This window comes from Amphiprion ocellaris, unplaced genomic scaffold (genome assembly GCF_022539595.1).
Source record: "Amphiprion ocellaris isolate individual 3 ecotype Okinawa unplaced genomic scaffold, ASM2253959v1 Aocel_unscaffolded231, whole genome shotgun sequence".
Lineage (NCBI taxonomy): Eukaryota > Metazoa > Chordata > Actinopteri > Pomacentridae > Amphiprion > Amphiprion ocellaris.
Window position 1 is genome coordinate 8,229 of NW_026559402.1, and position 16,095 is coordinate 24,323.

Consider the following 16,095-nt stretch of genomic DNA (forward strand, 5'->3'; position numbering starts at 1 on the left):
TTGTGTCCACTACAACCCATACAATCATCTAGTGTAGTCAAACAGGAATGTGTGCATGGCCAATCAAATCCAAAACAATCCATGAACCGACCACGTCTTGATTGCACTTCATATTATTGACCACTAGATGTCCTACTAGAGCACTGTGTGTCATTGAGGCCTCGAGTAATGAACCATGTTTTGAATGAAGTGTCGAAGCTTCAACAAAGCCTCGATCAGCCATCACTATATATATATGTGTGTGTGTGTGTGTGTGTGTGTGTGTGTGTGTGTACATATATACATATATATGTACACACACACACACACACACACACACACACACATATATATATATATATATATATATATATATATCTTTTTCTGCTGTTGTATTAGTTTTCTGTAATTAACAAAAATCTGTTAACTGTAATTTTTAAATTTATTTCATATTTTAAAATATGATTTCTTAGGTATTGAATGACTTTATAAATGCACCGTTCTACTTGTGTATTATTTACATATTTATTTGATTTATTTCTATATATTTATCTCCTATATTGTGATTTCCAGTGAACTCCTGCTGCTCCTCTAATAGACTGAAACAGAACCTGGTTGTTTTTTCATCTACACTGATAATAAAGGCATCTTAGATGTTAAATATCAAATAAAATCATAAACATTATGATTCCTGACAGTGAACTGAATGGGAATAAACATTAAAATGATCGGTTTCAGTGTCCAGCAGGTTTTCTGTCTGTTTTTATCTCAGAATCCGAATATTTTATAAACACTGGAGATTCTTTGGCGCATGCGCGGTCCGCTCCAGCTCCTGTCGTCGCTTCCGTCCTCACTTCCGGGCTCGTGTGTGTTTGTGTCCGTCAGGTGAGGAGCGACACGCGCAGGTAAAGCAGCAGCGGGTGCGCGGGTCTGCCTGTGTATCCGTCCGTCAGCCGTCACGAGCCGCTCGCCTTCCGGCCGGTTCCGCCGCACCGGACGCCGCACGCTCTGCCCCGCCATGTCTCCTGCCGCTTTCCACGCGCAGCTGGCCTCCATCATGGAGGTTCTGGCCAACACGGCGGTGGCGGAGATCCTGGAGCTCGTGGACAGCGGATACTCGGAGCTGCGGCTCGAGATCAGCCGCGGCCGCCGCGAGAACGAGCTGCTGCGGCGGAAGCTGCGCCTCATGGAGCTGAGGGCCGCGCGCGTCACCGCCCTGCGCGCCGCGAGCGGCACTGCGCTGCTGCACGTCGGCGGCGGCGGCCGCGCGCGGGTTCACGTGGTGGCGAGGAGCGAGACGCCCACAGGTCAGTAAACACCGGTGACGTTTACCGACACAAACAAACAAACAACAAACAAAACAAAGAGTGAAGGTAGTGTCCACTAGATGCGTTACACGCGGCATGAAGCGGCAGAGCGGCGCCGTGACGCTGCTGCGGTGCGTTCAGGGTCTGTGTGGAAAACAACAAAACAGCGCAAAAACAATGACCATAAAATGACTGTAAGTAGCCAAACAGCTGAACAAGAGCAAAATTATTATTATTAGTAGTAGTATTATTTTCACTATTATATTATTATTATTACTACTAGTTTTATTATTGTTATAAATATTATTATTATTATTATTATTGTTATTATTGTTATTATTATTATTATTATTATTATTATTATTATTATTATTATTATTATTGTAACTATTATTATTATTCTAAGATCTTCCAAAAATAACTACAGAATGACAGATTTTATATTAATAAAAATATTACGTAAAACAACACATCAGTTCAAACAGAAGCTTCTTTTGTTATTTTACTAAATGATTTAAAGCTGCTAAATTATTGCAGAGAAACTTAAAAATTATGCAAAATGACACAAAACTAAAGTTAATGTGATGAAAATTCTGTTTTTCCTCATAAGAGACAAAACTAAACTTTCATGTTGAACCAAAGCGGTTTCTACGAATATTAATTTAAAAACTAAACAATATTAATTATAAATTTCATTATTTAATAATTTATTATACTGTATTAACATTGGTTTTATTTCATTGTTGTTGTAAAACACTGATTTAGTATCAAATATGTTATATTAATAAATTTAGTTAAAAATTCAAAATTCAAGACCTTTATGTGTCACAAACTACTAATAAAAAGTAATTTAATAATAATCATCAGCTAATATAATATACAAAATAATAATAATAATAATAATAATAATAATAATAATAAAGAATAAATATACATTAAAAATATACATATATTTTAATGTGTATTTATTCTTCATATATATAAAATATAGAATAAATACACATTAAAATATATATATGTAAATAGAAGTAAGCATTTAAATAAACATGTTAATATTTAATACTTTAAATTTCTCATAATAATGTACAAGTTTATCTGTCAGCTGTGAATATTTAAAAATCCTGCAGAATTATTTATTTCACAACGTTAACTAGTTTAACTATTAAAGTTACGACTCTAACTGTATAATGAGATTCGACTTTCCAACGGTCCTTGAACTCATCGTTCTCTTATGAAAAATCACCAAATCTGAGCTGAAATCAGGATCTTTAATGTAATTTTTAATCAAACATGTCGTCTACACAATCTGTAGCTCTAATATTTACATTCTGCACATAATTCTACATTTTTTGTCTCCTGTGTTTGTTCGAATCTTTTATTTCTTTTTCTTGATTTTCCTTCAGGATCAATAAATTTCCTTGCTGATGTTTATGAATAGTTTAAATATTGAGGTTTAATTTAATTTAATTTAATTTAATTTAATTTAATTTAATTTAACTATTAAAGCTGAGATCCGTAATAAAAGTAGTAAATAAAAAGGTGTAACTCTGCGTCTAGATGTTTGCTGCTGCTGATGAACTTTTCATTCATAGTAAACTTCAAACGTTTCACCTGCTGCAGGTGAGACGCTGCCGTCCGGATCGACCAATCAGGAGAGAGAACCAGAACCTCCGTCGGACCAGGAAGCTGTGAGTAGAAGAAGAAGAACGGCGTCGGTTTGAACCTGAACCTTTTATTTCCTCGTCTCTCCTCTGATTCCAGCGTCCAGCAGGCGGCTCGACGGCCGTCATCAAGGTGGAGGATGACGAAGACGAGGAGGAGGATGAAGAACCGTGGCGTCGCTCGGAACCCGACGGTGAGGAAACAAGTTGAATTTATTCCCTGAACCCCAGAGGCAGTTTTAAAGGCTGGTTGGTTAAAATAAACAATTAAAAGTTCGTCTTTTACATGTAAAAGATAAAGTAACTTAATTAAGAATGATGAGATAAAATATTTAAAATTAGTCGCGTAATAAAACTAGTAAGAATAATTAGAGCATTTTAAATTTACAGCCACTAAACCCACTAGTATAAGAACAGTTAAAAGAGAAATAAAACGAAGATAAATGGTTAAAAGTTGCACAAAAATATATTAGAATCCACTCAAAGTCAAATCAGCATCATTTCTGTAAAATAAAGAAAAGCGTTTTAAAAGTGTGTTTTCTGTTTAAAAAAAACTCCAAAATGACGCCATTTATGTACTGTAAAAACAGAAATGATTGTCAGACGATCGGCTTTCCAACAGTCCTTGAACTCATCGTGTGCAGTTCTGTCATTAAAAAAAAAAAAAAACGCCAAATCTGAGCTTAAAATCAGGATATTTAATCAAAATCACTTTATTCTATAAATTTATGCAAAAAAAGCCCAATTTGCTATAAAGAGTTTCTGTAAAATTACTATTATTTAAATATTTACAGGATGTTGAGACAAAACCATCACAATGAGACACAAAACGACACAAACAAGACAAAAACAAAACACAAAATGAGACGGAACTTGACATAAACAAGTAACATAAAGACAAAAATGAGGCAAAACGACAAAAACAAGACACAAACTGAGAAAAACTAGACACAAAAAGACAAAAACAAGGCTGTAAATAGTTAATTATCTGTAGTATGTGGAGACAAAACCACCAGAAAGATACACAAAATGACAAAAATAAGACAAAAAGCTACAACAACGAGGCTTAGGTAGACAAAAACAAGCAACATAATGACAAAAATGAGACAAAACAACAAAAATAAGACACAAACTGAGACAAACTTGACACAAAAAGACAAATATAAGACGCAAAACACGCAAAAGTGAGACAAAAAGACCAAAAAACAGACACAAGACAGCACAAATAAGACAAAAGGAGATATAGGGTGAACACAAAAAGACAAAACTGTCCCAAAGATTCATAAAACGACAAAAACGAGATTAAAAAAACGACAGAAAATGAGATGTGAAACGAGCAAATTGAGATGAAATGACAAGAGAGACACAAACTGAAACAGAAAACGACAAAAAACTGACACAAAATGACCAAAAATGAGACAAATTGAGAGTAACGAGAAGGAAACTTTCTCATTACTTGAAGGACCTGGAACTCTGGAAATATTCTCAGGGTGAAGGTAGAACTCTGATCATTAATAATGTTTCGGAAGTAAGGAAATTATTGAATAGATTAAGAAAATGTTCATAATGACTCAAAGAATAGTACAAAAATTCATGAAATGTGTCCTAAATTACACAAAAATATCCTGAATTGCTCAAAAATGTTCAAAATGACTGAAAATTTGAACATTTTTGTGTCTTTGATTAGTAACATCTGGATGGATGCAAAACTGATCTGGTGTCAGTTTTTAACAGAATTCAAATGTGTTTTTCATTCATCAGAAGCTGCTCAGAATGTCATTAACATCCAAAACTACACAAAAATCCTCTCAAATGTCTCTATTTGTCAGAAAAAAATCCAAAAACTGTTCAAAATGACAAAAGATGTCCAAAATTACACTAAACTTTCCCAAAATTATTACAATTTGTCTTTAAAATGACAAAAAAATGCCTTAATATGTCCCCAAAATTACTCCAAAATTGAGCAAAATTGGTCAGAATTGTCCAAAATGACTCAAAATTGCCAAAAATAACTGAAATATTGCCCAAAAATGATTAGAAATTCAACAAAATTGGTCAAAATTGCCTAAAATAACTCAAAAATTGTCCAAAATGACTCAAAAAATGTAACAAAATTGGTCAAAATGGTCCAAAATTACTCAACAATTGTCAAAAATTGGTCAAAAAGTCCATTAAAAAGTAATAAACCTGGACCCACCTCTATGGACTTCAAGGACCTGGAATGTTCTAAGTGAGACTAAACTGAAAGACTGGAAGCAGGAAATGAAGCGTCGTTAATTAAAAGTGAATCAAATCTGAACATTTAAAGTTTTTCTGTTCTGATTATTAAACCTTTACTTTCTTCCAGGAGGTTTTCGTTGCGTCGTTGAAGAACCGACAGAGACCAAAGATTCGCCGCTCAAACAGGAAGTAGCCGACGGCAGCGCCTCGTCGTCGTGGGCGATCGTTGAGGTCAGCACCACCTCCCCGCCGAGCACCAATCAGAGGCCGGAAACCTTCGACCGTCTGGTGTTTAATCCTCCAGGTGTCGGCTGCTCCTCGGTCGATTCAGGTGGCAGCTTCGGTTTCGTGTCTCCAGCCGACCATCAGCCTGCAGGACTGATCGGTGGCCAGCGGAGGGCGCCAGAGAAGAGCGCCGCCACCCGGAGGCGTCCGGACATCGTCAGCAGAGCCGGCGGCCTCCGAGGACTGGAGTCCGGAGGGAAGTTCGTGTGCAGTTTCTGTGGAAAGACTCTGGCCTGCCTGAAGAACCTGAAGACCCACATGAGGGTCCACACGGGCGAGAAGCCGTTCGTCTGCTCGCTGTGCGGGAAACGTTTCTCCGACTCCAGCAACCTGAAGCGCCACCAGAGCGTCCACACCGGCGAGAAGCGCTACGGCTGCGTCCACTGCGGCAAACGCTTCGCCCAGTCCGGCTCGCTGAAGGTCCACATGACCGTCCACTCCGACTGCAAGGAGTTCAGGTGTTGCTTCTGCGACAAGACCTTCATCTCCGGCAGCCACCTGAGGCGACACATCACCGTCCACGGAGCCGACAAACGATTCGCCGCCGCGCCGCCATGACGCCGAGACACCATCCCATAAACTCATCAGAGACTCAACTGACTGCCTGAACTCCTCCTGATCTACAGAAACTTTCATCATCAAAGTTCTACCTTCAGACTGAGAACATTAAGGACCTTGAAGGACTCAGAGGAAGCTTCCAGAGAATGGTCCAGATGTTGCAGGAGCACCAGGAGCAGAGCATCACTGCACAGAGACACTATAAGGAACGGTGGCTACAGAAGGAGTGTTTCTGCCACGTTTAGAGCCTCCAGTGGACGTTTGAGGAACTGCAGCTTTTACTGCATGTTTCAGTCGTGGAACTGTAGAGATGTTTGGATTCATTTCCTCATGAAAAAGTTCCTCCAGACCTTCATCTACAGTAACTTTAGTGTATTTATTGAGTCAGTGCAAAGTTCTACCTTCATACTAAAAATGTTTTCAGAGTTCCTTGACAGACTTCCATCCATCCAGGCGTCACATTCTGAAGAACAAACCTGGTTTTTCTTCCAAAATGAGACAAAATGGCACAAAAGAGACTCAAACTTCAGGAAGGAGATGAAACTGTCCAAAAAAACCTGAAACAACACGAACCAGACAGAAAACGACAAAAAAAGAGACATAAAAATGGCAAAAACTCATTTTCAACCATTTTTGAGTCGTTTTCGACAAATTCTGAGAAAGTTGTGATGATTCTTGTGTAATCTTTCGTGACGTTTGATCATTTCTCATGACTGAAAATCACATTTGAGTTTAAAAACTGACTCCAGATCAGTTTTACATCCGTCCAGGCGTCTCAGTCTGAACACTAATCAAAAATTTAAGTAGTTTTGGATGATTTGTGTGATTTTAGATGTTTCTGTCATTTGGGAGGAAAATAATTGAATCATTTTGGAGTCATTTAAGTTAATTTTGAACTTTTTTCAACAGTTTTTGAGTCTAATTTTTGTAATTTTGGAAGTTTTTATGTCATTGTGAACCATTTTAAAATCTTGTTGGATCAGTCTTAGGTCATTTTGAGTCACGTTTTTGTTATTTTGGACAAATTTTGAGAAATTTTGTCAGATTTTTTTGTGTAATTTTGGACGTCTTTCGTGACATTGCCAAGGGACTGCAGATGGAAATTAGCTTAAAGCTAACTGGTGCAATACATCAAATGGAAACATTTATGTTTAATATTGTACAAGGTCCCTTTTTAAATAAACTGATAATGATAATAATAATAATTACTATTATTATTGTTATTATACATTTTGAGCAATTTCTGAAAACACATCGCAGTTCTGTTAAAAACTGACACCAGATCAGTTTTACATCCATCAGGTGTCACAGTCTGAACATTAAACCTGGTTTCTTGTTGTCTCTTCTATAACCAACTGTGAGCATCAGTATTATGGGATGTATCGTAGTTCGAACAGCAAAACTGCAGCAGTTAATTAGTCCAAAATTATTAATAAATTGCCCAAGTTTCGTCAAGATTTAGTTCAAAATACCAGAAACTGAACCAAAATGCCTCAAAGCAACTCCAAGGTGACTTGGGACTTTTAAAAATGGGAAAAACTCCAAAATAAATGGTACAGAATGATTAAAAATGGTCCAGAACATCTCAAACTTGTCTAAATGTTTCATAACTGATCGAAAATTACGCAAAATGTCGCAATCTGAAGATAACATCTGGAAAAGTCCTTTAAAAAGTGATAAATCTGGACCCACTTCTATGGACTTCAAGGACCTGGAATGTTCTAAGAGATTCAACTTAAAGACTGGAAGCAGGAAAGAAGAACGTCCCCTGGAGAAAGTTCTAGAGTAGACCTACCGACAACTGGAGAAAGTTCTAGAGTAGACCTACCGACAACTGTTAGGATCACTGATTAATATCTTGACAGAAAAATCTCAAAAAACTTTTCAAAGTGACAAAAAATGGCCAAAATTACAAAAAATTGTCCCATAATAATTATTATTTGTTTTTTTCCTTTTAGCTCCATTTGTCTTATTTTTGTGAGAAATTAAACTTTGAACCTGGTTTCAGTTCAGTTTGGAATGTTTTTTGGCACCAGAAGGTGAAGAAATATTTTCTTTTATCACATTAGAGGAAATAAAAAGCTAAATGTTGTTTCTGACGATGAAAAAATAAAAGAAGAAAGTCAGAAACGTTTGTTTTGGTGTCAATATTAAGAAAACGCAATGTCTGATGCAGATTTTAGAAGCAAAAGTAAAAAGTTTAAAACAAAAGAGAGAAAACAACACTTTTAGAGGAGAATTTCAGAATAAAAGTCTTCAGTGGCAGTTGTTTTACACTTTCGTGTTTTTGTGTCACTTCCTCAATTCCATGAAACTAAATAAAAATAAAAGACCAGATAGATCTTTATTATGTTCCAAAAACGTTCTGATAAAGTTCTAGCTGCGTTTTAAGTTGGATTTTTCTTGCAGTTCCCAGAATAAAGTTCTCTAAAAATGTTCTCAAAGTGTTGTTTTTTAATATATTTTTAAATGTTCTTCTTCAGTTATGAACGTTGTGGGAATGTTTTATAGAAAAACGTTCTATTTAATGTCAAGTTAATCAACAACATCCTGAAAATGTTAGACCTTTATTAATATAGAACATTAAAGGAACTTTTATATAAACTTTCTTGTTCTCGAAAATATCCTGAAAACCTTATTTTGAAAGTATCATAACATTTTGGACAAATTTTGGGAAATTTTGAATGATTTTTGTGTAATTTTGGACGTTTTTGCGTCACTGAATCATTTTTTAAAATAACTTTGAGCCAGTTTTAAGTAATTTTGAGTCATTTTTAAAATAATTTTAGACAAATTTTGAGAAATTTGGTCCGATGTGTGTAATTATGGACGTCTTTCGTGACACTTTGAGCAGTTTCTGATCAATAAAGAACACATCCATCCAGGGGTCCGTTTCACGAAGCAGGTTCAACAAACTCTGAGTTTAACCCTGAACTCTGAGTTGATCTACTCTGAGATAGAAAACTCTGAGTTTTCGGTTTCACAAAGGCTGATTTTATGGAAGCAAATCAGACTCATCCGATTCTGAATTTTAAAAGCTGTTGAATTTCTTACTTTGAATTTTTTTGCATCAAAATTACGTATATGAATTTTTTATGCCTGAATTTAGCTCATCAAAATTCTGAAAACCAGTTAAAAATTCAATGTCTTCAAAATTCGCCATCAAAAAATTCAGTGTTCAAAAATCGCCATCAAAAAATTCGCTGTTCACATCCGGGGGACTCAGGCGTAAACAATCGATCCTGGCCAAAATCGAACCAACGCCCAGCCAATCACGTGGCGCTCCTCCGGTCATGTGACGCAGACGGTTCACCTCACAAGACCGGGATCAACCACGGCTACCAGCATGAACGACGGCGCTTCAGTGAGTGTATTAATCCTTTTTGTCCTGTATGTGGTTTGTTTTTGTCAGAGTCAGTAAGCTGTAATGCATGCCGTTAGCTGCGCTAGCACAGCGTTAGCCGCGCTAATACAGCGCTAGCCACGCTAGCCGCGCTAATACAGCGCTAGCACAGCGCTATCACAGCGTTAGCCGCGCTAATACAGCGCTAGCACAGCGTTAGCACAGCGTTAGCCGCGCTAAAACAGCGCTAGCCGCGCTAATACAGCGTTAGCCGCGCTAATACAGCGCTAGCCGCGCTAGCACAGTAATAAGGTCATACTGACAGCACGTTCTGCAGCTGGGTAGTTGAGTAACAATTTTATAAACGCACAAATGGGTGGAAGTGTGATTTATGCGCCTGAAAATGCAGTTAAGTCACAGAGCAGTAGGGTTGCCACCTTTCAGAAATGAAAATAAAGGACGCCCACCACGGCTCCTTGGGGCCACAGTTCAGTAAAATCAGAAAGATATTCACAGATTCAGAATTCCAGCATCAATAACTCATTATAAACGATGCCTCTTTTCCATCGCTGTAAGGTAGACAATGTGCTACAAGCCTAGTTTTATCAACAGTAGCTGTCTTTCAAGCTGCAGAAATAACATTGGTGTCAACAGGAGCCAGTTGAAGGCTGCAGTGATTCTGGTGACACTACAGTGTATCAGAGAGAAGCTATTGAATATTTGTGTCTCTCTTTGCTGTTGCAGCAGTTTTGCAATTTGCACACGGTCCCTGTTCACTCCATAGACATCAATGTTATTCATGCAGCTTGAAAGACAGCTACTGTTGATAAAACTGGGCTTGTAGCACATTGTCTACCTTACAACGGTGGGAAAGAGGCATCGTTTATGTATTGACCAGTGTTGCCAACTCCTCAGTAAGGAAAGTAGCTATTGGCTGTCCTAAAAGTCACTAGAAGTCGCTAAATGATGTCATCGCCTAATTTGCATAATTTCCCGTTTGCATGTAATTGTAATCAACATTGTGGGAGAGACAAAAAGTGAGTTTAAAATACCCAAAATATGTTTCTGAACTGGAGGCTAAATGCAGGGATTTATTTTAGTGTGACAGTGAAGAAACATTTTCATTTCCATCCCGCTCTGTAAGCAGGACGGGATCTGCAGAGACTTTGATTCATCTGCTGTCTGGACATGGAGTGATGTGGGTCTCCTTCCTCTAATCAGACAGTGGGATGCTGCAGGTCACTAGACTGACCCCCTGTGCTTTGGAAGGGGAGGAGCTCACAGCGCCACCTGCTGCTCGTTGAGGACAGTAAGTGCAGAACGATCCCAGCTTTCATGTCAGACAGGGGCGGATCTAGATTAATTTTAGTGGGGGGCACAGGGGGGTACAACAGACATCATTAGCTGCAACATCTGCCTATTATGTAAAACTGGTAGCTCAACAACAGCATCCTGAGGGCAATTAAGTGACAAATATTGTGCAAGAACAGCACTATTACAACCCTGTCAATTTCCACTTCTTAGAATGTTTACTGCCAATTATCACACATAAAACAAGAAATAATATTCTGTACTAATACTTCTGTACTACCCAATACACAATGAATAAATATTATCTGAAAGTCGGGTTATTGTTGTTTATCAGCACAATCTAAAAAGATTCATGTTAGACATATTCCAGTTAAGACTAGAATATCATGATTTATGTAAATTTACCTCAATAATATGAATGTTCAGGTTAAGATTGTACAGTGATATTTATTATGTAAGTTTAACTGATTAAAGTTCATGACTCTGCACTGCAATATTATTTATTATTGAGTTACATCATTATTATAATATTTAGGGTCAGACTCTACAGTATTAAGATTAAGAAATCAAATATTCTATAAAATGTAAATACATTGAACTCATTTGGATATAGTTAAGTGAGACTCTACAATATTCTTTGACACAAATCTATCTAAATCAAAATTTTAATCATTTTTACTCCAAACATTTACTGGACTGATTTAAACATTAAAATCACTCCTTTCTAATCCTCTGCTGTACGTTCAAACCTGAGGCCTTAAATAGAAACACACAAGTATCTGATTGAAGGAACTTCTGCAGAGTCCTGGTTCCAGAACATGATGATAGAATTATAGACAAACTTAAACAAAAGCTGCCTGAGAGTTTACAGGTTTTTATGTGAGATTTCTTTAGTAATTTAATGAGAGTTATCAGCAAAAATCAAGTGTTCATTTGATGAACTTCATTTCCTAAAACATCCAGAATTGGAGCTCATATCTTTGGCAGCTGTAAAGTTTCTGCTCCTTCAAAGTTCACAACACAATGAATGAATTCCTAAAACACTCTCAATGCTGGAGAGCGTTTGTGATGCTGAAGCAGTGATCAGTTTTTCTGTTTCTTCTCTGGAGATGCACAATGAGGGACGTCTGCAGAGACTGAGAAAGAGTCTCACCACATCCTGACATGAGGAAAAAGACTTTATTGAAGACTGCAATGAGAAAAACTATCAGACATCAGACGGCTGCATTCAAGGTGAGCTCTGAACATTTGATCTGGAACAGGAATTCAATAACGGCAGCATGAGCTTCATTTCAGTCTGTAGCTGCTGAATTCATGGATGAATCATCTGGCACTAGAGAGGAAGACCATCAAACATCCACGTCAGCTGATGGAGGTCCAAGAGTCTCACCCAACAAACAACCTACAGAGTGAAGACCTCGAATCTGATTGGACGGCCTCCTATTCAGCCACGTGTGAACAAATGCCTCTAAGCTGATTTGTTTTCTAAAATAAATCTAGTTTGAGTCCTAATCTATGCCTGAGTGTTTGCTTCTTTACACCGCTGTTAACAGTTTAGGCTGTTAGATTGTTCCAGATAAGACAAGTACAAGATTCTTCAGAGCCGTTCTACCACGAGCCTGACAGGAAGAACTCCAACAGCTACTGAATGTTCCTGTGGTTCCCTCAAGGCTACAGGAGGAGTCCTACGAGGACGAGCCGGTCCACCTGATGGCGGCCAGTCGCTGTGATTCAAAGCCAACACCGACTATGTGGACTTCTACTGGACCACACGGAGGCCTTCAAACCGGACCAACAAGTTCAGCGACTCCCCGACTCGTGGGTCTGAGGACGCCGCCGAGCCTCGGTCCAGCCGGCCTCCTGTCTGTGGGTGTTTGAGTGCTGAGAGGTTTGTGGATGCATGTGAACGTTCTGTGTTGAAACTGCAGCTTTGGACTCAGTAACACTGGGAAAAACCAAGAGCTCCTTTATTTGTGACTTCCACTAAAAAAACTGATGAAAATAAGTTTGCCAGGGTTCTGACTGATAACAGATTATTAAATAATGAAAATAATCCTTTAAATATTCCTTTAAACAATCCTTTTAGGTCTACATTTCCTTTACACTGACTTCTTGGTAAATGTACAAGTATTTTGTGTGGAATATACCATTAAGCCCAATGTTCAAGGGTTCTTCTGGGAATATACCATTAAACCAACCTTTCAGGTAAATGTTCCAAGATGTTGGGTAGAATATACCATCAGATCAACCTTTTAGGTCTACATTGGAAGATTTTAGAGTAGAATATTACTCCAAACCATCCTTTAAGTCTACATTTAAGGTGGAATACTCCTATACACCAAGATTTTTTGGTCTACATTGAAGGATTTTGGTTGGAATATTCCTTTGAACGAACTTTTTAAGTTTATGTTCAAGGATGTTGGGTGGAATATACCACCTGTGTTTGTGTTGCTCCTCGGCGACCCTAGACAGCCGGGTCCTAATGTTTTTTGAGCAACACACCATACTATGACGTTTTTACAATGATGGTTCTACTATGGAACCAGTTTGACATGTTCAGGCGTTCTTTGTGTGAAAACTCAGAGATTTCAGGTATCAGAAGGTGGTTTTCAACTTTCTTTGTTAACTTTCTGCCTCAACTTTAAACTAAATTTCCTTCACTAACCCCGCCCTGTGGACTTCCAGTAAGCTGTGTTCCTATTGGCTGTCCAGGTGGCTGCTTGGTGTTATCAGGAACACCTGAGCAGCTCAGTGTCTTCCTGCTTTGTTTAGTTGCAGACAAACATTTCCTCTGCTTCTCTCCACCACAGAACTGGGTTTGGCTCCATTGTTTTAGTTTGTTCTTTAGGCGTTGGTTTGCAGCTTCCAGCAGTGAAATCATCTTTAATGTGTTTCTTGGTGTGTTTTAGGGCTTTGTACTGGATAGTTGTCTTGGTAAATGTGGTTCTTTAGCCACAGTTAGCACATGGTGCTAATGTGTGCAGTGATTAGTGGATTTGGTGCAGCTGAGTTGTGTCTTTATCTTGGCTGTAGTGAGTCTTCAGAGGTTTTTGGTCAGACACATTCTGTGTTCTTGTTTGTGAACCAACGTTGGTTGTCCAGAAGGTAAGAGTTCCTGTCCTGATTCTCTGTTCTCAGAGGTTCTCTGGTAGGCTGCAGGAGACTTTAGTGTTTGGATTGTGTTAGTTTGGTTTTTGTATGGTTTCATTTGGACGACTATCTTGAGGCTCCTCCATGTGGTTTAGTGAGGTTTTCTGTAACAGTTCTACAAAGTAACCTGCAGCAGAAGAGACTTTGAGAGTTTTTAGGAAGTTCTGGAGACCAGACTTTAGAGCAGCAGAAACATTTGTCAGCAGTTTGAGAAGGTGAGCTTCAGAGTAGAAATGAGACAGAAACCTTCTTGACCCGTGTGGTGAGGTCCTGTACCAAGAGTTTGAGCAGGTTGTGAAGAGTCTGTAGTTCTTTGGTCTGAAAGCACAAGAAGAGTCGACTCATTAAAGGAGAAAACAGGAGATATTGATGGTTCTTCTGTTGCTCTGCAGTTTCTTTAGACTGAATATCAAGTTTATATTTTAAATGATTTGCCATGTGAGCCCAAGAAGACTTCAATAAACTCCCTCCATCCCCTGAACACAACACATTTTATGACGATGTTAAATCTTTTTTTAAAAATATGTTTTTTGTTTTAATCATAGTTTTAGCATAGTTTTTTCTCTTTGCTTGTTTTGTCGTCTGTGTGAAAGGTGCTAAACAAATAAAGCTGAATTGATAAACTGAATAATTGACTAACTGATGATTGTGACAACAGAAGTATTTTCATTGTGATTTAAGGGTTTGTTTCACTTCTAAGGTTGAGGTTAAAGTCTTGACAGAAAAAAAAATTAAAGAAATAAACTACATTTTAAAAAAGCAATTGAATCAAAGGAAAAAAGCATTTAATACAACAAAACTTTTAAAAAGAAAATTAAACATTAAATACAATTAAATTATATTAAACAGACAAAATATTTAATTAGATAATTAAACAAGATACAAAACATGTAATTATGAAATTAAACAAAATTTATTAAACAAAAATATGAAGCATTAAAGATTAAATATTTTAGATAATTAAACATTTAAAAAATAATATTAAACAAGAATATTAAACATTTTTTAAAAATACAAAACATTAGATTATTAAACCTTTAAAAATACAAAACATTGAATTAAAAATTAAATGTTTAATTGGAAAACTAAATCTTAAAGACAATAAAACTTTAATTAGGAATTAAACAGAAAATACAACGAAGCATTTAAAAAGAAAATTAAACATTGAAAGGTGGTAAAACATTTAAAAAGAAAAACCTTAAAGATTTAATCGAAAAATTAAACAGGGAAAGAAAAGGAAATTTTTCAAACAAGCCAATAAAACATTTGAAAAAAAAATTAAACATTAAAAAGACAAAACATTTGGAAATGAAATCAGACATTAGAAAAGAATAAAAGGTGAGAAAAGAGCAAAACTAAACATTTAAGAATCAAACTAAAGACAAAACATTTGAAAAGACACCAGTTAAACTTTAGAAGATCAAATTAAACAGAAAAAGCAATAAAAATGATCAAAAGAGCAAAAACAGATAAAGATCTTAAAGTGTTTTCTAGTCTGAAATGAAAACATCAAGTTGTTTCTTCAAACATTTCCTCTTTCTATGTTCTTGGTTTGATTGTGGACAGATTTACTAAGAACTCATTTCAGAAAACTGCTTTCCAGATAAAGTCTACTAGAGGTTGAAGGCATTGATCAAACTAATGTTACCTTCTGATCTCCACAAACTTTACTGTTCAGTGAAGAGAATCAAAGTTTGTTAGAGGATTTCTAAAAAACCCACAGGTGAAGGTCTGAGAAGAACTCAGATGGATGATCTAAATGTGAAATCAAGACTCATGGTCACTAGTTTTAAGGCTTCTGTTAACCAGAAAGTTCAAACTAACAGAGAAGTACTGAGAAACTTTTAAAATTTCAGTCCTCAGACTGTCTAAAGGTTCAAACTAACAGAGAACTACTCAGGAACTTAGAAGATATCAGTCCTTGGACTGTCTGAAGGTTCAAACTAACAGAGAACTACTCAGGAACTTAGAAGATATCAGTCCTTGGACTGTCTGGAAGTTCAATCTAACAGAGAACTACTGTGGGACTTAGAAGGTATCAGTCCTTGACTCGGGAGGTGTGGAGGCTTTGGAAAGTCTTGGAACTGAGGGTTCAACCCTCCAGTACCAAGGCTGAAGTCCAACCTCCTGAGAAAAACGGTCGAGTCAAGACTCGAGTTAAAAAAAAACTCGAAAACGACAAAAAATAGATGATAAATGCGCAAAAAAAAGAAGAATTAGTATCTGAGCGAATAGCTCAGGAGGATAAGAAGAAGACTACCAACTGGTAGGTCGCAGGTTC

General features: G+C 37.2%; 1 protein-coding gene and 1 long non-coding RNA gene across 6 annotated transcripts; both read left to right on the forward strand.

The window, feature by feature from the left end:
* The first annotated feature begins 823 nt into the window (after positions 1 to 823).
* Positions 824 to 8,448, forward strand: LOC111581566 (zinc finger and SCAN domain-containing protein 2-like). Its single transcript, XM_023289783.3, has 4 exons — positions 824 to 1,286; positions 2,907 to 2,974; positions 3,048 to 3,141; positions 5,295 to 8,448. The coding sequence occupies exons 1-4, from the start codon at positions 998 to 1,000 to the stop codon at positions 6,008 to 6,010; spliced, it is 1,167 nt and encodes a 388-aa protein (XP_023145551.1). The 5' UTR covers positions 824 to 997; the 3' UTR covers positions 6,011 to 8,448.
* A 773-nt stretch (positions 8,449 to 9,221) lies between these two features.
* On the forward strand, positions 9,222 to 14,608 carry LOC129348462 (uncharacterized). 5 transcript variants are annotated; one of them, XR_008600990.1, is made up of 4 exons: positions 9,222 to 9,374; positions 10,501 to 10,662; positions 11,774 to 12,116; positions 12,218 to 14,608. It is a non-coding gene; the product is annotated as an uncharacterized LOC129348462 (long non-coding RNA). The 5 variants fall into 5 exon arrangements; XR_008600988.1 differs by lacking the exon at positions 12,218 to 14,608 and having other exon boundaries at positions 11,774 to 11,897; positions 11,961 to 12,176; XR_008600987.1 differs by lacking the exon at positions 12,218 to 14,608 and having other exon boundaries at positions 11,774 to 12,176.
* The last annotated feature ends 1,487 nt before the right edge of the window (positions 14,609 to 16,095 follow it).

Coding starts and splice junctions, on each gene's coding strand:
- LOC111581566 (XM_023289783.3), top strand. CDS start 998: ATGTCTCCTGCCGCTTTCCACGCGCAGCTGGCCTCCATCATGGAGGTT. Junction 2,975..3,047: donor CTCCGTCGGACCAGGAAGCT/GTGAGTAGAAGA, acceptor CTCTGATTCCAG/CGTCCAGCAGGCGGCTCGAC. Junction 3,142..5,294: donor GCGTCGCTCGGAACCCGACG/GTGAGGAAACAA, acceptor ACTTTCTTCCAG/GAGGTTTTCGTTGCGTCGTT.